The sequence below is a fragment of the Gadus chalcogrammus genome, chromosome 7 (assembly GCF_026213295.1).
Source record: "Gadus chalcogrammus isolate NIFS_2021 chromosome 7, NIFS_Gcha_1.0, whole genome shotgun sequence".
NCBI classification, from domain to species: domain Eukaryota; kingdom Metazoa; phylum Chordata; class Actinopteri; order Gadiformes; family Gadidae; genus Gadus; species Gadus chalcogrammus.
The window spans coordinates 61,813-85,000 of NC_079418.1; the positions used below are offsets into that span (position 1 = coordinate 61,813).

A 23,188-nucleotide genomic window follows, 5' to 3' on the forward strand; every position below is an offset into this window, starting at 1 on the left:
TGTGTGTGTGTGTGTGTGTATGTGTGTGTGTGTGTGTGCACCAGGTAATGGGCGTGTACTTAGGCATTAACCGCAAAACTGCGATCTGACTATTTTGTTTATTTCTGCCGCATTGGCTGTCAGGTAAATCCACATCAGAAATGTTGTTTAAAAAAAAACAAAAAAAAACAAAACCTTTTTTTCATATCGAGCATTTATGTCTAATGCTTATCGCCGTAATCGACGTGAGATTTATCGCGATTAATAATCGTTATCGCCCAGCCCTACCGTGATGTACATTTTAGTCCATACCGTACAGCCCTAGCACCTACCCACATTAAAAAAACTGGGAGTACTCCTAACTAGACGTTCTGTCTGTCAGAGTCTCTCAGGGCGGGGGTGGAGTGACCAGGAGGTCTCTGGAGGGACCACTCCTTCTCATCCAGAGATCGACCCCCCCGGAGGAGGAGTAGAGAGGGGCTCTGCAGTCCAGGAGGAGGTCTACTTGGGTTAGCTCTGATCCCACCACTGCTTCACTGCAATAACACCTTTTTGTGCACGTATAGTCTGTAACTGTGTGTGTGTGTGTGTGTGTGTGTGTGTGTGTGTGTGTGTGTGTGTGTGTGTGTGTGTGTGTGTGTGTGTGTGTGTGTGTGTGTGTGTGTGTGTCAGTTCTCCATGAACATTTGCAGGGCTCAAGTGTTTATTCAAGAGAGACGAACCTGAGAAATGTTCTCAGAGTTAACTACCAAGAACCGGAAGTACCTAAGGATGACGACTACTTCTGTAAGAGGGCTCTCTGTCTCTGTCTCTGTCTCTCTCTCCCCACCTCTTTTTCCCCACCTCTTTTTCATTCACAAACCAATTTTTAATCTTCCTGTTTCTGTCTATTTAATATAGATTTGTAGCTGAAGCTCTTTTGGACATAATAAATAAATGAACTTTCTCCAGTCTGTGATGAGTGTAGGACTTTCTTCCTCGAAGAGTGCGAGGTCCACGGTCCTATCGTCTTCGTGGCTGATCGATCGCCCCGTTGCTGTCGGAGAGAAAGACAGAGCCAAGAAGACGCTGCCCGCTGGGTTTGAGGTATATGTCGTACTTTAACACAACAAAGTTCTCCCCGTCCAATGAGACGGTATAACATTCATTGTTTAATACATTTCCCAGCTAATGTATATAAAAACAGTAATGTGAACAGTTATATTGCCAAAGCAGATGGATATACTGTATCTCTCCCCCAATGGTTCTTCTTCCTGAATCGTGCTTTCCGTCTATCTCTCCCTCTCTCCCCCCATTTCCCTCTATCTGCCTCTCTTTGTGACTCCCTCTCTGAACTCCCCCCCCCTGTCCCAACCCCCTCTTTCCTTACCTCCCTCCCTCTTCCTGTCTAAATCTCTCTTTCTCACTTGTTTCCCAACTACACATCTCCATTAATTTCTTATCATATCTTATCTTCCTCTCCCCCCCTCCATCTCACCACCTCTCTTCCTCTCTCCATTCCTCTCACCTCTCTGTGTCTCTCCCTGCCTCATTCTCTCTACATCTCTCTTCTCCATGTGTCTCCATCTCGCTCTCCTCTACCTCTCTTGTATTCTATCTCCTCCCTCCTCCACCCCTCCCTCCCTCCCTCTATGTATTCCTCTCACTCTACGACTCTCCTCCTCTCTCCGTCTCTGTCTCATGTGGGGTAGATCAGAGATTCTGGGATCCCTGGGGCCGGTCTAGGGGTGTTTTACTGTGGAGACGGTGGCCTTCCCATTGGAACACACTTTGGACCCTACGAAGGACACAGGACCGATGAAGAGGGAACCCTGGAGAGTGGATACTCCTGGGAGGTCAGTGTGTTTGTATTCATTTATTTTGATCTAGTCTTGTATGTGTGCTTGTGTGTTTATTGGATGGCATAGAGTCTGATTAACACATTTCTCCAGATCTACAAGAGCAGACACAATGATTACATTGATGCAAAGAGAGAGACACTTTCTAACTGGATGAGGTAGGACCCTATTCACTTTTATACCATCTACTGCATGAATAATGTTCACAATTTTCTTACTTACATTACTTGATTGATAACATTTATATTTCTCCATGTCTGTTATCTGATTAGATCCACAATATTTTCTGTGTTGCTATGACATATGCAGAAGATACACTGTAAAGGTGTGTTGACGTACCTGTCTGTGTGTTAGGTACGTCAATTGTGCTCGTAATGAAGAGGAACAGAACCTAATAGCGTTTCAGCACAAAGGAGGGATTCTGTATCGCTCCTGTGGCCTCGTGACTTCAGGAGCAGAGCTCTTGGTCTGGTATGGGGACGAATACGCCAGACATCTGGGAATCGGATTTGATCGACTGTGGAACAACAAGAGCTCTACTAAGGTCTGCCTTTCTGTCAGGGTTTGGTTTCTATGCGGCACTTCATGACCACATCTCTCATTTTAATTCAAAAGAGCTTGGACAATAAACATCTACATTAACAAAGCAGTCAAGAAATTATACAGGAAATAGTAAAGTTTTAACATAAATTTAAATATAATAAACAAAAGATGACAACATAATAGGAAATATATTCTTACTTGGAAAAATGTCTAAATGAAAAATATACAGTACCATGGAGGTTTCAAAAAAACAATCCAATTATACAAATTCAGGTATGCTTGATTAGGATGTGCAGCCTTATCAAGCCCCAAAGCCTAAAGCACCTGACTCTGGCCAGATGAGGCTGCTTAAACCAGCCATCAGCAGCACTCTCAAAAATAAAATACATATGACTCTCTCTTTCTCCTAGGAGGGAAATCCCAGCTGACACCAGCACAGGCTTTCCCCTGTCCCGAGTGTCCGTACTCCTACACGTCTCAGATCTTCCACCACAAACACATGAAGAGGAGCCATGGCGACGTGTACGGCCGACTGCTGAGGAGTGGAGAAATCAAGGTGGAGCCTAGTCTCCTCCCATACGTCGCAGCCTCCTATCAAGAACCAATCGGAGCCTCCCCGGGAACCGTCCAAAGCACGAGCCAGATTCCAGCAGAAGGAGCCGGACGCCACAGATGTGAGAAGTGCAGTAAAACCTTTAGTCGCTCTGATAGTCTGAAGAGACACCAGCGCATCCACACGGGAGAGAAACCATAACACTGTAAACAGTGTGGGGAAACATTTAGTCTATCTGGTGAACTGAAGAGACACCAGCGCATCCACACAGGAGAGAAACCATACCAATGTAAACAGTGTGGGAAAACATTTAGACAGTCTGGTCATCTGACTGTACACCAGCGCATCCACACAGGAGAGAAACCATACCAATGTAAACAGTGTGGGAAAACATTTAGTCAGTCTGGTGATCTGAAGAAACACCAGCGCATCCACACGGGAGAGAAACCATACCACTGTCAACAGTGTGGGGAAATATTTAGTCTATCTGGTGATCTGAAGAAACACCAGCGCATCCACACAGGAGAGAAACCATACCACTGTAAACAGTGTGGGAAAACGTTTAGTAGATCTGATACTCTGAAGGAACACCAACGCATCCACACAGGAGAGAAACCATACCACTGTAAACAGTGTGGGAAAACATTTAGTCAATCTGGTCGTCTCAAGCGTCACACACAACTTCACAGAGGAGTCTCCACCCAAACAACCATGTGAAGAAACTAAATGGTTCCCAGACATCTGTTATTCAGATCTAATCGAACATGGTCCTTGCTGTTATATGTTAAAAGGGCACATGAACGGTTAATTGTTTATCTTATCAACTTTATGTATTTATTTATATTCATGTCTGTATGAGTGAAGGTTTTTACCCGAAAAATAGTTTGAGAGAGATAATGTTAACTGAATTATTCTCTGACGTCATTGTTATATTTATTACATTTGTATGTATTTATTTATTTATCCTGTAGAAATTCAAATAAAATCAGATATGCAGTGTTGAGATGTCTGGTTTTGTCTGGATAGAATAGATGCAGTCCAACATGTTGGTGAATTATATTTGATATGCTGTTATGTATAACGTAGAATTCAAAGGATGAGCTGAGGTCCCGTTACTGACCACCAGAGGGAACCACAGCACCACGAAGATGTTCCCCTTCCCCGGATTCAGTGACATTTTGAATTAATTATTGATAATTATGTTTCAATCTTCCAATAATAATAACTATTCACCGTCCTTCAATGGAAGTGAGAAAAAAAAGGATGTCTGATTTAAACCGTTGAAGAGGCCTGTGATTTGGTAGGCTAATACAGTGAACAAATGATAGATATATCAACCAGTGGCGGTGGGTCAATAGAGGGCGCTAGGGCGCCGCCCCTCCGTGAAATATTCACTTCAATATACAAAGCTGCAAACTTGTCGCTTTTCTTTTTTTTTTTTAAGCCAATCGTGAAAAGGCCGACAGTCGGCTGACTGGATCTGGCACTCAAATTGTCTTGACCCCGGTGGAGGAGCTGTTAATAAACATAAAATCAGGGCGCCCTGGCATGGAGGGGGTACCTGGAGGTAGCCCATGGAAAGCCAAGAAGGCCACAATCCGGCCCTAGAATGGCGCGGTAAAAGTGCAAAACCGCACGGAAACCGTACGGATTCCGTGCGGTTTGGCAAGAATTCCGTACGGAAACCGTATGGATTCCGTACGGTTTTGAATGACTAATAGCCGCGGCTATTAGTCATTCACTCCGGCTATTAGTCATTCACTCCGGCTATTAGTTATTCACTCCGGCTATTAGGTATGCAGAACGAGCCCCTCCCTCTTCTTTGCTTGACCACTAAGTTTGAAGGCTGTCTAACCAATCAGTGAAGAGAAATACCAGACTAAAGTAACGCATTGTCGAGACTAGAGCTGCAGTGCCTCCATGTTTCGCCGTAACATAAAGCTGTGTTGTCTTTACTAGTTTCACTGCAATGTAATGACCACCACTAGCTAGTGGAAAATACATTTGTGTCTAGTACAGTGTTATGTTAGGCTATAATTGTGATGGCAAAATGTGCGAAATAGCCGTCAATATTCGGGGGTGTCCACATCCCTCGATTGTTGCGTGTCCCCCGATCTAAATGTTCTCCATATGGCATTTCACTATTATATATATATTCCGTTGCGTGGCTGTCCTGGGAGAGCCGTATACGCAGCGTGACTATGACTTTCCGAGCGGATCACGGGGGGCTCTTCAATCATTTATTGAGGGGGGACCGACCAGAGAGTTCTGTACCCTCCTCATCCACCAAATACAGAACTTCTTTATATCTGAAGGTCCTGAGGGCAACACAACCCTGGCCCTGAACAGTGTTGGTAAGCTTTGAATTTAATTTATGGTATTGGGCGTTGCAATTTAGAGTTTTTAACATGCATTTAAAATGAGCAACAAACTTTAATAACCTTGTGCTTTTCCCCTTATCACAGCATTGCAGAAAGGACAGTACAGGCTGGTGGGGAAGATGATTGCCCTCTGCCTGGTGCAGGGGCAGGTCTCTCCGAGATTCCTATCACAGCGCCTCTACAGACAGGTTTGTAAGCTGTCCCCTCTTCCTGCCACTTTGGAAGAGGTGACAGATTACAATTTGAGGACCAAGCTCCAAAAGGCAAGTAAATGGTTAATGTTAATTGAAACCACTTTTTGGAGAAGTGTTTTTGTGTCAAGATACTGTGTGGTGTGCTCTATAGTGTACTGATGTTGAATTTCAATGTATGATTTATGTCATACACATATGTCAATGCATTCTTTACTGTTAGAAGATAATTTGTGCCATGAAAGTGCTTAGAAATCCCAAATAATGATTATTGTTCCTAATGTATGATATTAGATTGCAGATGCCACACATGTGGAAGGTGCCAGGGAGGCTATGGATGAGGCCACAGACGAGCTCTCCCTCATGGGCTCCTTTCCTTTGTGCGGAGCCTCCCGCATAGGGATGAGCTGCTGGGGGCAGCCCTCAACTTCCTCACAGAGGGCCGTATTTTGACTGCTCTCAATCAGTAAGTGGAGCTGGGAATTGACTATTTAATGGACTGAGACCTTTGTGTTGGAGTGAAAAGTTATCATGTGTTCCAAAATAATCTAAATTTATATTAATTGAAAGGATTCCTTGTCTAATTGATTTTTATCTTCACATTATGTACAATGGAGTAGGCTAGAACAGGCTTCAGAGCAACAGACCTTATATTTTCTATGATCTATTATCTCATTGATTTTACAGATTCAAAGAAGGGTTGGAGACCTTCGGGATTCTAGCTCTTTTGAGGATCCACCATGAGGAGCTCAAGGGGGTCTTCATGGACACACCTGAGCCGCTGCTGGCCTCCCGGTTGGAGTCCACATTCATGACGTCCTACCTGTCTGAGCCGGGCTCCAATCGGAGGAGGAAGGAGGCCAGGACCCTTATATATTGGAGGGACTGGCTGATCGAGGTGGAGGGTAAGGAAGTGTTTCTATCTACAACCCTTATCTATCTAATTGTTCTTTGTTAATATATGCTTATTCTGAATTTGATGCACAATTCAAAACAGGGGACCACCAAAGAGGAAAGCTGTAGAATGCTCAAAAAACAACAATGTTCAACTGTTTCAACATTAGTAACTGGTAACAGGTGATATTATCATGAATGGATATAAAAGGGGCATCCTGTAGAAGTTAAGTCTTCACAAACAATAATGGGTCACAAAACACAAAGGAAAAATACAAGACTGTTTACAGCTCTGCATGAATGAACAAATGCACACATGAAAAATATTTACTATTTGATTTGTGAACCTAGGCATACCTGTAAATACAGCACTGCATAGGGAATTATAGTGAACCGATTGTGACAGAACCAGCATAACACATTTTATATTTTTTTCGAAAGAATGACACTATTAGTGCACACTTAGGGTTAAACAAGGACTTTTGAACATTTCTATTGTGATCTGAGAAATGCAACCTAAACCAACATAAAACATAACCTACATTTCTCTGCTGAGATTAATAAAGTATATCTTATCTTAACTAAGGACGACGAAAGATTGGCACATGTCAGGCAGTGTAAAATTCCTGTTAATGTTCACATGCGGTCGTTCTTACAAGTTATCTCTTATGTACTAACAGATGGAGATACGAGTCTCACCCTGGGGGCGGTTCTGGCGTTTGCCACGGGCCTCAAAAGGATTCCTGCTGTGGGTTTTCCCATCGGACCCCGGCTTGAATTCCTCCATGAGGAAGATGGACCGGCCCTTTTCCCCACGGCCAATACCTGTTCCCTGGTCCTCAGGCTACCGGTGTATCCGGAGTACAATCGATTTAAGGAGGCCATGGAGGAAGGTGCCCAACCCCGTGGAAGGACGCTTGGAGTGCCCCACACACACACAGGGAAGGACGCTTGGAGTGCCCCACACACACAGGGAAGGATGCTTGGAGTGCCCCCACACACACACACACACACACACACACAGGGAAGGACGCTTGGAGTGCCCCACACACACACACACACAGGGAAGGACGCTTGGAGTGCCCCCACACACACAGGGAAGGACGCTTGGAGGGCCCCCACACACACACACAGGGTAGGACGCTTGGAGTGCCCCCACACACACACAGGGAAGGACGCTTGGAGTGCCCCACACACACACAGGGAAGGACGCTTGGAGTGCCCCCACACACACACACACAGGGAAGGACGCTTGGAGTGCCCCCACACACACACACACACACACACACACAGGGAAGGACGCTTGGAGTGCCCCCACACACACACACACACACACAGGGAAGGACGCTTGGAGTGCTCCCCCACACACACACAGGGAAGGACGCTTGGAGTGCCCCCACACACACACAGGGAAGGACGCTTGGAGTGCCCCACACACACACAGGGAAGGACGCTTGGAGTGCCCCCACACACACAGGGAAGGACGCTTGGAGTGCCCCCACACACACACACACACAGGGAAGGACGCTTGGAGTGCCCCCCCACACACACACACACACACACACATACAGGGAAGGACGCTTGGAGTGCCCCCACACACACACACACACACACACCTTTTTTCCCACTCATGACCTGCACCTTGACGTGGTGAGTGGGCTTTCCACCAAGCCAGGTCAAACTATTGTGTTCCAGACTCACTATGTTAAAGGTAAACAAAAACAAATGTCTGACTGCAACAAAGTGCTCTATCTCTGTAAAGTACAATGGGGAATTACAAAAGTCCTACATGGTTGAACTGTATCTTCCAAATGTTACAGACAGACTTCTCAGTGACTTGGCTGAATTCATTGGCTTGGCTGCGTTCTGTTCCTGTTGTGGTAATAAGAAGTAGAGCCCCCCCATCTTCATCTGCCTGCAGCTGCCTTCTCCAGGTCAACTTCGTCCTGAATGGGCTTCCTTCCAATCGGGCCCTGCTCCTCACATTAAGCATAGCCCAACTTTACCCAAGACGCAGATGTTTTTTTCACTGCTATCCCTCAATAAAGTTTCTTTGATGTGTTGTTAATTATGTATGACTAATGCTGCCCTACTGTGTGAAAGGTGTGAAAACTTTGGGATAGCTTATGGTCATGATGTTTACGTTGAGAAATATGTAGTAGGCCTACTGCTTAGAAATGAATTTTTATGAAGCTTGTTTATATGCTATTTCCCATGATGATAAATTAACATTTCATTGCTGTGAGTTGTGAAGATTATACAAATAAATAGTAAATGCGCTGAATCAGAATACTCATTTCCCATGATGATATATTAACATTGCATTGCTGCAAGATTTGTGAAGATTATACAAATACATTTTAAATCTGCTGAATCAGAATACTCTATCAAAACTTTAGTGATGGATTGTAAATGCCCTTACCGAAGTACTGTACAATAAGTGCAATTTGGAGGTACACTTGTATTTCACTTGAGTATTTAATTAAACCGACTTATCTCCAGATGTTTGCGATAAACTGGAGGATGACGGGAGAAAATCCTGAAAAATAAATGATTGAAGAGCCCCCCATGATCCGCTCGGAAAGTCATAGTCACGCTGATTACAGGTGTTTTTAAAATGCGTATACGGCTCTCACATGACAGCCACGCAACGGACACATCATCTTACATCATTTGATGTATTGCTGTATTAAACCAGCAAACCATCGCAAGGAAATGTAACAAAGCTGTAGCTGAAAGATTCATCCACAAACATCAGAATAGAAAAACACTGGCAGGGACCATTTTAGCGCATAATGACTACTGCTGCCTATGCTTGTGGCAGTAATGCAATTCTGCTGAATTATTTGGAGGACTTATAGCCTACTTGTAGTGAAGTATTTTTAACAGTGTGTGGAATCTACAGCTGGTCACTTTCACTGGCTAAGCAAAATGAATCCCGAACAGTTGAACCTCTGAATTGATCCTGAAAGCCTATGTCCTAGAATAATTCATTTGTATTCCGTTTTAGGCCATCTCACTAAAGGTCACTTAATAGCCTATTTAAGCTCACCAAGTCCAGTATTCAGAATTCAAAGCATTTATTCACAAATACGTTCTATTTTTTTGACAAGCGGAGCCGACAGTCCTGTGCAAGTAGCCTATGCAAATTAGCCATGTGCGCCAAACAGAAGATACGCAATGAACTGATTGTTGCGCATTGTTGTGGATATGTAGGCTGGTTAGTTGTGGTTGTTTGTGGTCTTAGTGAAACAGCCTAGCCTTGGAGTTGGAGTGATTGTGTGAATGTGCGAGAGAGAGCGCACCTGCCGAGGTGATGTTGGGCTTGTTGTGGGCTTATATGTGATCAATGATGTGTCTGTCTGATCGTATTAGCTGGTTAAATAATGTCACAAGATCGGTCATACTGCAGGCTCTCATTTGCAAATGCACTGATTGTGTGCCCGTCTCCGATATGCTATATACCTGGCATTTATTCAGTTCATGTTCTTCTGAGTGCGCAAGAACGTGCCAATTATTGTCGTGTTTGCATTGTAATGCACAACTTTGCCCCTGCCTGTTATAAAATAACGTGCATCCCAACAACTTTAGCCAATGCAGGCTCCTATTGCTTTACCAGTGTTTAAAGTGTGTGCGTGTGTGGGTTTGTGTGTGTGTGTGTGTGTGTGTGTGTGTGTGTGTGTGTGTGTGTGTGTGTGTGTGTGTGTGTGTGTGTGTGTGTGTGTGTGTGTGTGTGTGTGTGTGTGTGTGTGTGTGTGTACCAGTATCCACTGTAAGCGGGTGGGTAACTTGGAGGCAGGCTGTCCGGCCCACCCAATTAGAAGCAATGCATGGTAATGGTATATTCTTTAGTATTAATTCTCCACACAGAGCAGCTGCTGGAGCACAAGTTGAATCAGTCTCTAAAGCGCCACCCAGTGGACAAAGATGGGACTAGTAATGATAGGACTTACTTTAAACCAAACTTACTTTAGACACACGGATTGAGACTCCACTGTTGTGTGTGTGGTAATATCCTCCCTCCACACACTGATGAAGAGGTGATGGAGACTCCACTGTTGTGTGTGTGGTCATATCCTCCCTCCACACACTGATGAAGAGGTGATGGAGACTCCACTGTTGTGTGTGTGGTCATATCCTCCCTCCACACACTGATGAAGAGGTGATGGAGACTCCACTGCTGTGTGTGTGGTCATATCCTCCCTCCACACACTGATGAAGAGGTGATGGAGACTCCACTGTTGTGTGTGTGGTCATATCCTCCCTCCACACACTGATGAAGAGGTGATGGAGACTCCACTGGTGTGTGTGTGGTCATATCCTCCCTCCACACACTGATGGGCAACCTGGATTGTGGTTGTCCAGAGCTATATACTAAACAGACTATATAGATATTGTGTTTGAATATATATATCAAATAAATGATTGTGATGTAAATGTTTGATTGGCCATTTTCATTTGATGCCTCAAATAGTGATTTAAATAGGCCTATTTGCTTTACAGTAAAAAAAAATAGGGGTGTTTCTAAGTTTCATAAACATCCGGGGCATTTGTATGCTTTATTTTGCATGCAAATTGTTTCATAATGCTTTACCTAAATAAACAAAATACAGTTTATTATAGCTTTAAATAGCGGCCTGACTGCTGTGCTGCTCATCCCCAAACATCTTAAGTTCCATTCAAGTTATCTCAGAGTAAAATGAATACAAGTGAGACAGACCTTACACACGTACACACACAGATCTGACTGGGGATAGGATAGGTTAATTCACTTGAGGTGGTAAACAGGTTATGTTTTTAAACGTTTTCCAAGTGAAGTGTTAGCGGCTAGGGTAACAGCACACGCTACCTCGCGTTACCTAGCAACATGGGTCCGAAGAAGGCTCTGACAGCCGAAGAGGGCGAGGACATCAAGAAGTCTCTGGACTTCTTGTCCGAGGAGATTTCAGTTGTGAGCAAGCAGCAGAAATCCATCCTGGACTTGGTGGAGGAAGTGAAGGCTCTCCGGATCCAGAACGCCGAGAAGGACCGGCGTCTGGTGCACCTGGAGAATCGAGTGGCGGAGCTGGAGCAGTACACCAGGGTCAATGACGTGATTGTGACCGGGCTCAATATCAAACCCTGGTCATACGCCCGGGCGGTGACCGTTGACAACGGGGGGGAGCCCGGTGGGCAGGATGTCCACTCTGTGGAGCAACAGGTGGCTGCCTTCCTACAGTCCAAAGGGATTGACATGGACTGGAACAGCGTGGAGGCATGCCACCCTCTGCCCCGGAGAGATGACAGCGACAAACGAGCCGTGATCATGAGGTTTGTCAACAGAAAACACAAAACCGCACTGTTAAAACAAGGAAGGAAACTGAAAGGAACAAACGTATTTATCAATGGGAATCTGACCAAGCGAAACGCAGATATCGCCAGAAAAGCACGCTTCATGAAAAAACAGGGAAAAATTCAACACACATGGACATCTAACTGTAAAGTATTCATTAAACTAAACGGAACGCCAGAACAAGCCAAAGTAATGGTCATCAGGAACATCGAGGAAATGGACAACCACGAATGATTATCACAATCCAGACTAAGGTATGATGACTCATACACAACACACCACCATGACACAGTCTGAAAGAACTCATTCATCTACAACTGGAGATAACAGGGATATAATTCAAAGGATTGCTGATCATGAAAAACTGGAACTGAGAACATTTCAATACACTGACCATAATTTACTGGACTTGGAGCACGATATAGACCCGGACAATAACTTCTTCTCTAACATCAACGACAACTGCTGCTACTACACAGCTGAACAGTACAATCAGACCATTAAAATGGACAGCAAATTGTCTATAATTCATTTTAATAGCAGAAGTCTGTATGCAAATTTCAATAACATCAAGGAATATTTAAGTCAATTCAAAAAAACATTTAAAATAATTGCAATATCAGAAACGTGGATCAATGCAGATAAAGGAATGGACTTTGAACTTGAGGGATATGAACTTAACTGTGTAAACAGAAAGAACAAGAGTGGAGGAGGAGTGGCTATGTATGTGGATAATAACTTGAATTATATAGTAGTAGAAAATATGACAACTGTCATTGATAACTTATTAGAATGTATAACAATTGAAATATGTGAAGAAAAAAACAAAAATGTAATAATCAGCTGTATATACAGAGCACCGGGATCTAGTACTGAAGCATTCAAGGCCTGGATAGGGGAAATGTTTTCAAAAACTAATCAAAAAGTTGTTTTCATCTGTGGTGACTTCAATATTGATCTGCTCAATCCAAATAAGCACAAAAAAACGATGAATTTATCAACACTATGTACAGCATGAGTTTATATCCAAAAATCACCAGACCTAGTAGAATCACATCCCATTGTGCCACTTTAATTGATAACATATTTACCAATGATATTGAAAATAATACAATGAGCGGACTATTAATTAATGACATCAGTGACCACCTACCAGTGTTTACCGTTTATAACAGCAACTACCAGAGAAATCAGTCAGAGGAAAAACTAAAATACAGACGTGTGAGGACAGAGGAAACTATGAGCTCATTAAAAAATGATTTACTGGCACAAAATTGGGAAAAGGTATATAATGAAAGTGATATTGATAATGCATATGAAACCTTTTTAAGAATATTCACATCAATATATGATAAAAATTGTCCAATAAAACGATACTACAGAAAACAAAAATACAAAGATCGACCATGGTTCACGAAGGGATTACAAAATGCCTGTAAAAAGAAAAATACACTATATAGAGAATTCATAAAACAAAGGACTAAAGAGGCAGAAAAGAAATATAAAAACTATAAAAACAAGTTAACCAAAATTATAAGGGTATGTAGGAAAGAATACTATAGTAAAATATTATATCATAACAAAAGCAATATTAAAGGAATATGGGACATATTAAATAGTATTATTAAAAATAATGCTAATCAACAGAGTTACCCTCAATATTTTATTGATAAAAACATTAAAAAGGACAATATGGACGATGTGGTCAACAGCTTTAATAATTTTTTTGTAAATGTTGGACCAAACCTGGCAAGAAAAATTCCAGATCCATTGTTACCTGAGGATTGGAATGATAACCTTATAGTGAGAAATCCCAGTTCAATGTTCCTCACAGCAGTGGAAGAAAAAGAAATCATAGATATTGTGAATAAATGTAAATACAAAACATCTACTGATTCAAATGAAATTGATATGAAAGTTGTAAAAAAGGTCATTGAGGGGATTTCTGAACCACTTACATACATCTGTAACTTATCATTCCAAACCGGAAAATTTCCTAACAACATGAAAATAGCTAAAGTTGTGCCGCTGTATAAAACTGGGGATAGACACCACTTCACAAATTACAGGCCAGTTTCTTTACTTCCACAATTCTCCAAAATTCTAGAAAAACTATTCAATAACAGATTAGACAAATTCATAAACAAACATAAATTACTTTCTGACAGTCAATACGGATTTAGAGCAAACAGCTCTACATCACTGGCATTAACAGAATCAATTGAGGAGATCACAAACGCTATAGATCACAAACTGCATTCAGTTGGAATATTCATAGATCTCAAAAAAGCTTTTGATACAATTAATCATAACATATTAATCAATAAACTTGAACGGTACGGGATCAGGGGGTTAGTATTGCACTGGGTGAGAAGTTATTTAAGTAACAGAAAGCAATTTGTGAAGTTGGGGGAACATTCATCTTCATGCTTGGACATTGCTTGTGGTGTCCCACAGGGGTCAGTATTAGGTCCAAAACTATTTATACTTTACATAAATGACATATGCAAAGTTTCAGAAACATTAAAATTAGTATTATTTGCAGATGACACTAGTATTTTTTGTTCTGGGGGGGATTTACATGAACTACTGGGGAGGATCAACACTGAAATGTGCAAACTGAAAATGTGGTTTGACAGAAACAAATTATCGTTAAATTTAAGTAAAACAAAATTCATGTTATTTGGCAATTACAATAAGAATACACAAGTACAGTTACAAATAGATGGGGTGGACGTTGAAAGGGTTTATGAAATCAAGTTTCTTGGGGTAACAATTGATGATAAAATAAACTGGAAGTCTCATATAAAACATGTACAAAGCAAACTGTCAAGAAGCATTTCAGTTCTGAGCAAAGCTAAACAAATTCTGGACCACAAATCACTCCACATTCTCTACTGTTCACTGATTTCACCATATCTACAATACTGTGCAGAGGTTTGGGGCAATACTTATAAATGTACAATACAATCTCTATCCATACTACAGAAAAGAGCCATACGAATAATTCATAATACTGGGTATAGAGACCACACTAATTCACTATTCCTAAAATCAAAAACATTAAAATTCACTGATCTGGTTCATTTCCAAACAGCACAAATCATGTACAAAGCAAAAAACAATCTACTTCCCAGCAACATTCAAAAATTGTTTTTTTACAGAGTTGGGGGTTATAATCTGAGGGGGGAGTTCAATTTAAAACATCAGCGGGCACGAACAACATTAAAAAGTTTTTGTCTTTCAGTTTGTGGAGTGAGGTTGTGGAACAGACTGGGTGTGGGACTCAAGCAATGTCCAAGCATGATCCAGTTTAAAAAGCGGTTCAAACATATAGTTTTCACAAGGTACAGGGAGGAAGAAGGGCTTTAACAACGGGTGTTTTCATGAATTATAAATGACTTATGTATTTGTTTATTTAATCTATTTTCTATTTTTTTTTTCTATTTTCTATGTTTGTAAATATGTATTATTAGATATGTATATTTGGGGAGTTAGATTATTACTTGAGTAGTCGAGAAGGGGTAGGTTTAAATAAGCATATGCTTCATCCTACTCCTTTTCGGACATGTTGGGTTCACATTATTACTTTTTTATACTGACTTTTGTTATTGTTGTTTTCACTATTCTCATTGGATTTGTTTTTTTTTTTGTTTTTTTCAGTTCACTTTGTTGTGTTACCCGCACATGTTCGAAATAAACTATCTAAACAAAACTAAACTAAACTGTTTATTCTCTTGCCAGATGGACTATCTAGACTAGGCTACTTTTAAATATTTGTAATTTTATTTATTTGACCCAAAAATTATATTCGGGGCTAATCAAAATGATTCATGTATTTAACAATGTACGTTGTTAAATACATGAATAGGCTTCAATTTAGTAGTAACATGAATGTTTTATATTTTTACAAAATGGATGATGTGAACATTGCCGAATAACATTCATCATGTATATTAAATGTATTGCAGGAGTTTAGCTAGACATTAACCAAGTTAAAGGACAATTAATGAACCGCACCAAACATGCAGAAGTCAATGTAGGATTTGAATATACAGTATAAACAAAAACACCTGACAGAACATTAATGCATACAATACATTTGCAAAGAAAAGCAGAGGAAACCATTTTCCCAAATTAATCATTGCAAAATGTCCCAACCATTCAGAAGGCAGGTGAAGAGGTTTGTGTTAAAGCACTCCTCCCTGACCAGCTCTGTCCCTGACTCTAAACCCTGACTCTCCACCCTAACGCTGAACCCTCTGAGGGCAGGAAGACGCTCCTTCAGTGTAAAGGTTCAAGAAGACACTCCTTCAGAGTAAAGGTTCAAGAAGACACTCCTTCAGAGTAAAGGTTCAAAAATATATTCCTATGCTTTATTATGCATGCAAATTTCTTCATAATGCTTTACCTAAATTAAAAAAAGACGTGGTTCATTATAGCTTTAAATAGCTACCTGACTGCTGTGCTGCTTTCAAGTTATTTCAGAGTAAAATAAATACAAGTGAGCCAGACCATACACAAACACACACACACACACACACGCACACACACACACACACACACGCACACACACACACACACACACACACACACACACACACACACACACACACACACACACACACACACACACACACACACACACACACACACACACACACACACACAGACACACACATGGATCTGACTGGGGATAGGATGAGTTAATTCACTTGAGGTGGTAAACAGGTTCTATTTTTAAACTGTTATATATGTATTTTTTTTTTACCCAATATATATTCAGGGCTAATTCAATAATATCCGGGGCTTTAGCCCCGAATAAAATGGCATAGTGATGGCACTGGTCAATGCATTGTGTGTGTTTGTTTGTGTGTGTGTGTGTGTGTGTGTGTGTGTGTGTGTGTGTGTGTGTGTGTGTGTGTGTGTGTGTGTGTGTGTGTGTGTGTGTGTGTGTGTGTGTGTGTGTGTGTGTACCAGTATCCACTGTAAGCGGGTGGGTAACTTGGAGGCAGGCTGTCCGGCCCACCCAATTAGAAGCAATGCATGGTAATGGTATATTCTTTAGTATTAATGAATTGGCTGAATTAGATTTGACATTTTGTTGGACAGCAAACGAACAGGTCCGTCCGATAGTGGGTCTGGACTTCCACCAAAATTTTATCATTCATTTTCTTCTATTTTGATTGGGTGGGCATGGCGCACATTTGGGTGGGCTGAGCCCACCCTTGCCCCTGGCTACCGCTGGCCCTGCTACAGACCTGACCCCAGCCCCTATGGACCCCCGGTGGGGGGCCCGGAGCCTCGCCGACCCAGCCACTACACCTTGGGGACCAGGACTCCGGAGCTGGCCCTCCCGCTGGGCCTGGACGTGAGTCTCTTCTGACGAGGTCGCTGCTTTTACCGCGTTCTCCGAGTCTGCTTCATCCCGTCGTGTGCTGCGTGCGGAACGCGTCCGTCGGCCCAGGGACGTTCTGAGGCGTATTACGCGCCTTGTTTTCACAGGTCCGTGCCCGTACGTCATCTAGCTCCATTTAGACTTTTCTTTCACTTTCTTCCAACTCCAGTTTAGAATCAGTAGGGAACATGTCGCACGCGAGTTGATGAATGCGTTCATAGTGTCCACTAGACCACTAGATATCAACTAGACTACACCCACTGCTGGTCCTCCACCAACACCACCCACCACAGCGGACCTCAGTCCTCACCAACCCATTTATAGTAACTCACCCATATCAGGATTTCTGCCCTCGACCACGCCCCCGGCAGAACCATTACCCAACGTGTATTGATCCCTAGCTCACCTGACATAGTCCAATGGTCCCCACTGACCCCAGCCTCTCCCCCCCCCCCCTCTCCCCCTCTCTTACTATGTCTTATTTAGTCTTTTTTCATATTCCTATTTATTTATTTATTCATTTTATCTATTTTGCACTTATCTGCCAGCACTTATCTTTACCCTGTGTGTTTTTAATACTTCTTGCATGCTATACCATGTTTTTTTTATATATATTTATATGTGTTTTTAGGGTTCTTGCATTTTTCACCCATGAATTCACTGAGATTGCAGTGTGCTCCTTTTATCCCTATATTTTGTATTAATGCGCATGATTGAAAATTAATGAGAGGATGTTTATGGATGGGTCTGGATGCGTGGATATATGTGTGTGTGTGTGTGTCTCTTTATCCATATGTTTATATCTATACATATATATATATATATATATATATTTATGTGTATATATTTATATGCGTGTGTGTGCCGGCGGGGTCCTCAGATCCCCCCTTTTATTTACTCTGATGTACTTTTCATCCTTTCCAATAGAAGTGTGTTTCTATGGGCCCGTTGGCTGTGTCACCGTCAGCAGTTACCAGGGACCGTCCTGCCGTCGCCTCTACCCACCACGGGACCACCACCCTCTCCGGCTACCCACCACGGGACCACCACCCTCTCCTCTACCCACCACGGGACCACCACCCTCTCAGGCTACCCACCACGGGACCACCACCGCCACCGTCAGCAGGTCAGAGCCCCCTCACAGCTTCACCCTTTTCAAATAGATCTATCTTTTTTGAAATGTATTCACCCTGGAGGCCTACCTACACCAATCGCACCAACACCACACAGCCACACTACCACACACACAACAGACGCACGCTACCTCCCACACCTACATCCCGTTATAGACCCCCCAGCCTTCAGTATAGACCCCCACACACCCACCATCACCACAATAGACCCACACACACATATCAAACCACAGAACACACCAGACCCACACCAACACACCCACACACACAACCACTCAGACCACAAAGACCACCTCCACCATCCACCCGTCCACTCCTCCCACCACCACCAACACACACCCGGTACATTGCACCAGATGGCCCAACCCGTGGAAAAGACAAAGTATATTTTAAAATACTCCAGGCCCTGCACCACAGGGACACAGCGGACAGAGCGGTGTCCTCCCGGGAACTCCCCAGGGGGATGTTACGACAGGTCCACAAATGATCACACTTCATCAAACCCATCACCCACAGACACCACATCAAAAAGAAATAATGACAACACCAACACCTGGATGCACAATGACATGTAGATCCTAAAAGAACACTACACACACACAATAGACCAACTCACACAAACACCCCAGCCCACCAACACACTCTCACTTAAGATCACTACCAACTGGGCACACAAGAGATTGGGCCACAGACTATTACCCACCACCTTACATCAACTAGAACACACACTACTCCATACACCGTCCGCCCCTCACTCACCACTCATTACCAACCCACACCCCCTCAACCTACTCCCCCCCTCCCCCATACCGACCAGTCCCCATACCACCCCACCTCGAGCCTGGACCTTCCCCTCACCGACACCTCACAGCCCACACTCAGCCACACAGATCCCCCCCCCTCCCCCCTCCCTCTGCCTCCCCAACCAGCACCCACACACACCCTAGATCACTCTATTTAGGCCCACGTCAGTCAGAAATCCTCTCACCAGATGAACCTCCGTCTCAGAGGACCGAGCAACAACCAACACACCACCATACACCACCCTCTCTCCAGAGTTCCCCCTCACTCCATCCAGACACTTGCATCCAACCACTCCCACTCCCAACCTACGCCACTCAACAGCTACATAGTCACTGATCTCAGTCCCCTACTAGAAACTCCCCACGACACCTTCACCACTCAACCTGACAACATACACTGGACACCAAACACAGCACAACACATCCTGGGACTGTAAGCTCCCCGGGGTCCGGGGCCCCGGGCCCTGACTACATCATGCAATCCCAATCTGAAGCCCCCTCTAATAACACCAAGTCTCCTCCGCTGTCCATCCAGTCCACGAGCACACCCTCACAGCGCACTGTGCAGCTTAGACTCCACCACGTCCTTAATTCGGCCTCGTTAAGTCCCCTCACCATCACTCCCGAGCGCCGACGGCCGAGTGGAACCACCGACCCGAAGCCTCGACCGAACAAGACGATGTTCAAAAGGACCAGACACGATCCCACGGGGCATAAAGTTAGGGATTGGACTATTTGATCCATCCAGCCCGTAGTGATCATCGGTGACTCAACCCTGAGTCGGTTCCTTCCCCACACTCACACAGACGTCCACATGGAGAGTTATCCCGGTGCCAAATAGCAACACGTCACACAGGTCTGAGATAAACATCCAAGATCCACACCAAGATTCTGGTGCTCTCTCTGGGCCTCAACCACAGGGACAGCCTGTTGGAGCCGGCCGCCAGGACCCCCACAACAACCTCACCGGCCCCCGCGGGGCCCTGCTCCCTCTGGGTTCCCCTGGGGCCCTCACCGGCCCTGGAGGTGAGGGCCCCACTCTCTCAGGCCTCTCTCTCTCTCTCTCTCTCTCTCTCTCTCTCTCTCTCTCTCTCTCTCTCTCTCCTCTCTGTCTCTGTCTCTGTCTCTGTCTCTCTCTCTCTCGCTCTCTCTCTCTCTCTCTCTCTCTCTCTCTCTCTGTCTCTCTCTCCCCCTCTCTCTCTCTCTCCCCCTCTCTCTCTCTCTCTCTCCCCCTCTCTCTCTCTCTCTCTCTCTCTCTCTCTCTCGCTCTCTCTCTCCCCCTCTCTCTCTGTCTCTGTCTCCCCCTCTCTCTGTCTCTGTCTCCCCCTCTCTCTCTCTCTCTCTCTCTCTCTCTCTCTCTCTCTCTCTCTCTCTCTCTCTCGCTCCCCCCGCTGAGAAGAGGGAGACCCCCCCACCCATCTACGAGGCTACACACACATACACACACACACAAACATCGAACACACACGCACAAACACACACACACACACACACACGTACTTACATAAACAGACACACACACAATAACACGCACGTACACACACACACACACAGTCTTAGCGTGTCAAGATGTAACCCCCGTCATGGCCCCCCCAGCGTCTAACATAGCGCTGTTTGACTCAACATGGCCGCTCTGACGGCTGCAGACTCAAACGCTTCACTCTGTTTCTACTGGTTTAAGCCTGCGCCCCTGGAAGACGGTTAACTATTGAACACGTTAGCATCGTTCATTTTTGTTATTTAACACCCACACAAACACACACACACGCACACACCCACACGCACACACACACGCACAGTTCTGGGAAGTCTAATTCAGTCACTGTGGTGAAACGATGAATTAGGTTGTACAAACCTACCTTGAAGGAACCTTTCATTATGTGTCCATTCAGTGGGGTTGGGTTGGTGTTGGGTCTCTTTCTCTTTTCGCCTGGTTGTTGTGGTGTGTTGAGCACCAAAGGCTCTTCAACCATTCAACACCTCCGCCACACACACACACACACACACACACACACACACACACACACACACACACACACACACACACACACTCACACACACACACACACACACACACACACACACACACACACACACACACACACACACACACACACACACACACTAACACACACACACTAACACACACACACACACACACACACACACACACACACACACACCTGTGTCTCCTTCACCCTAATCCTGTTGGCCAGAAGGTGAACTGCACCGAGATGGATTCACCGCCTCTTGGTTAAAGGTTGTATTAGCGATTCTGGTTGCCCTGACTTCCGTTGCGAGATTCCAAAAAAACAGAGCCAGCTAGCCCCTCCCTCCTATGTTTTGAAAATGATCATGGACGTGCATTTTCATGAACGTGCATGAAAATGCAAGAGGAATTTGTAGCTACCACTTCGCGTGCACAAGCGCGAAACACCACAACACCCACCCCTTGTCTGTGACTGGTTGGAACACTGTATATTTTGATTTTGAGGTGTTGGTAGTACCATTTGTTTCTGTGTGCGATCTCGTAGCCTAGGCTGCCTAGAGAGACGCGGTTTTTTGACACCCTGCTTATGGGACGGGCAGCTAGCGGATCGTGAGGAAGAAGCAGATTAATGTGATACTTTATGTTTCAATCAGAATCGCTGATACAACCTTTAATATTAATAAAATTAGGGCTATCAAATTAACGCGTTAATTTCGATTAATTAATCACAGAAAAAAAAAAAAAAAAAACATTAATCGCACTTCTATAGTGCCCTTTGACCCGGTGCGTCATTTGCGTTGAAACAAAATGGAGGCAGACGAGAAGACGCTGCTCGGCCCCGTGCACGGAAAGTTCAAGTTTAAACTCCCGGACGGAACTGTAGACAGCAACACCGTTATCTGCAATCTCTGTAGTAAGGAATTTTCCTATCACCGGAGTTCATCAACCCTTAAATATCAACTCAACGCAAAACGTTTGGTAGCAAGCTCGCAGGTACGAGCTGCCACAGCCCCTGAAGCTGGCGCTAGCAGCCAGCCTCGTCAAGACACACTCGACTGAGATGCATTGAATCTTGAGTGAGATGGAAATGCTATTAATTTGATCTTAATATGTTAATGAAAGACATGTTTTAAATAAAAGAGACATTTATCTTTAAAGTCTATTATGTGAATTATTCATTGAATCACGAGGGAGACCGGGGGAGGGAGGGAGACGGGGGAGGAGGGGGAGACGGGGAGAGAGAGACAGAGAGAGACGGGGAGAGAGAAAGAGAGACAGAGAGAGATTGTCCGGCCGTCTGTCTGTGCATATAATACAACGTGGGCCTAAATGGAGTGAGTAATACAATAACATTTAATGTTTTATTTATAATTTCTGATTAATATATTATTATTCTTAAGGCACTGACGTGTGTCCCGATAGGACTCACTGTATTGATGCACCTAGCCGTTCAAGAATCACTCCAGAATCATGCTGTGACACCATGCTGTCAACAAGGCCACCATATAATTTCTTGTGTGCTTACATATATCTTACGATAAGGGAAATTGGTTACCTTATAACTTCTTGTGTGCTTACATATATCCTAAGATAAGGTAAATTGGTTACCTTATAACTTTTTGTGTGCTTACATATATCTTATGATAAAGAAAATTGGTTTCTTTATAACTTCTTGTGTACCTCTTATATCTAATGAAAAAGTAAATTGCTTACTTTAGATATTCTTATGTGTTAAAATTGTGTGCCTTAAAATGTCTTACCATAGAGCCAACTGGTTACATTATATACCCTTTTTTATGTAGTAAATTGATTTGTTAAACATATCTCCTTGTTGAGAAACATTGGAGGAATACAAAGAACATGTGTCCCTTTAGACCCCATGATGTATGAACACTCGGCGCGTGATAGCATATGCACAACTTCAAGCTTCTTGTGTTGCCCCTCGGGCAAAATAAGGGAAACTCCGGAACGTTTATCAAAGGATCTTTTGTTATCAGGAGAGTAAAGCAGGGAAATCTGCAGAGAAAGCTCACTCGTTCTTTTTGGTTCTTCTGCTGCTGGTGGTGTCGTGTGTTCTCCTCTGCTCTGCCCTGCTCTCCTGCTTCCAAAAAACTGTGGCCTTCATAGCAATAGATTTTCATCTTAGGGACTCT

General features: G+C 43.7%; 1 protein-coding gene and 1 pseudogene across 2 annotated transcripts; both read left to right on the plus strand.

Moving 5' to 3' along the window:
- The first annotated feature begins 679 nt into the window (after positions 1-679).
- On the plus strand, positions 680-2,858 carry LOC130385407 (histone-lysine N-methyltransferase PRDM7-like). Of its 2 annotated transcripts, XM_056593909.1 has the most exons (6): positions 680-765; positions 931-1,065; positions 1,671-1,814; positions 1,911-1,975; positions 2,172-2,361; positions 2,771-2,858. In XM_056593909.1, exons 1-6 carry the CDS (start codon positions 709-711, stop codon positions 2,786-2,788), a joined length of 609 nt encoding a protein of 202 aa, XP_056449884.1. In that variant the 5' UTR covers positions 680-708; the 3' UTR covers positions 2,789-2,858. The 2 variants fall into 2 exon arrangements, with proteins under 2 accessions (XP_056449884.1, XP_056449883.1); XM_056593908.1 differs by lacking the exon at positions 2,771-2,858 and having other exon boundaries at positions 2,172-2,406.
- Position 2,859: 1 nt separating this feature from the next.
- Positions 2,860-23,188, plus strand: part of LOC130385403 (zinc finger protein 135-like) — a 150,598-nt pseudogene continuing 130,269 nt past the window's right edge.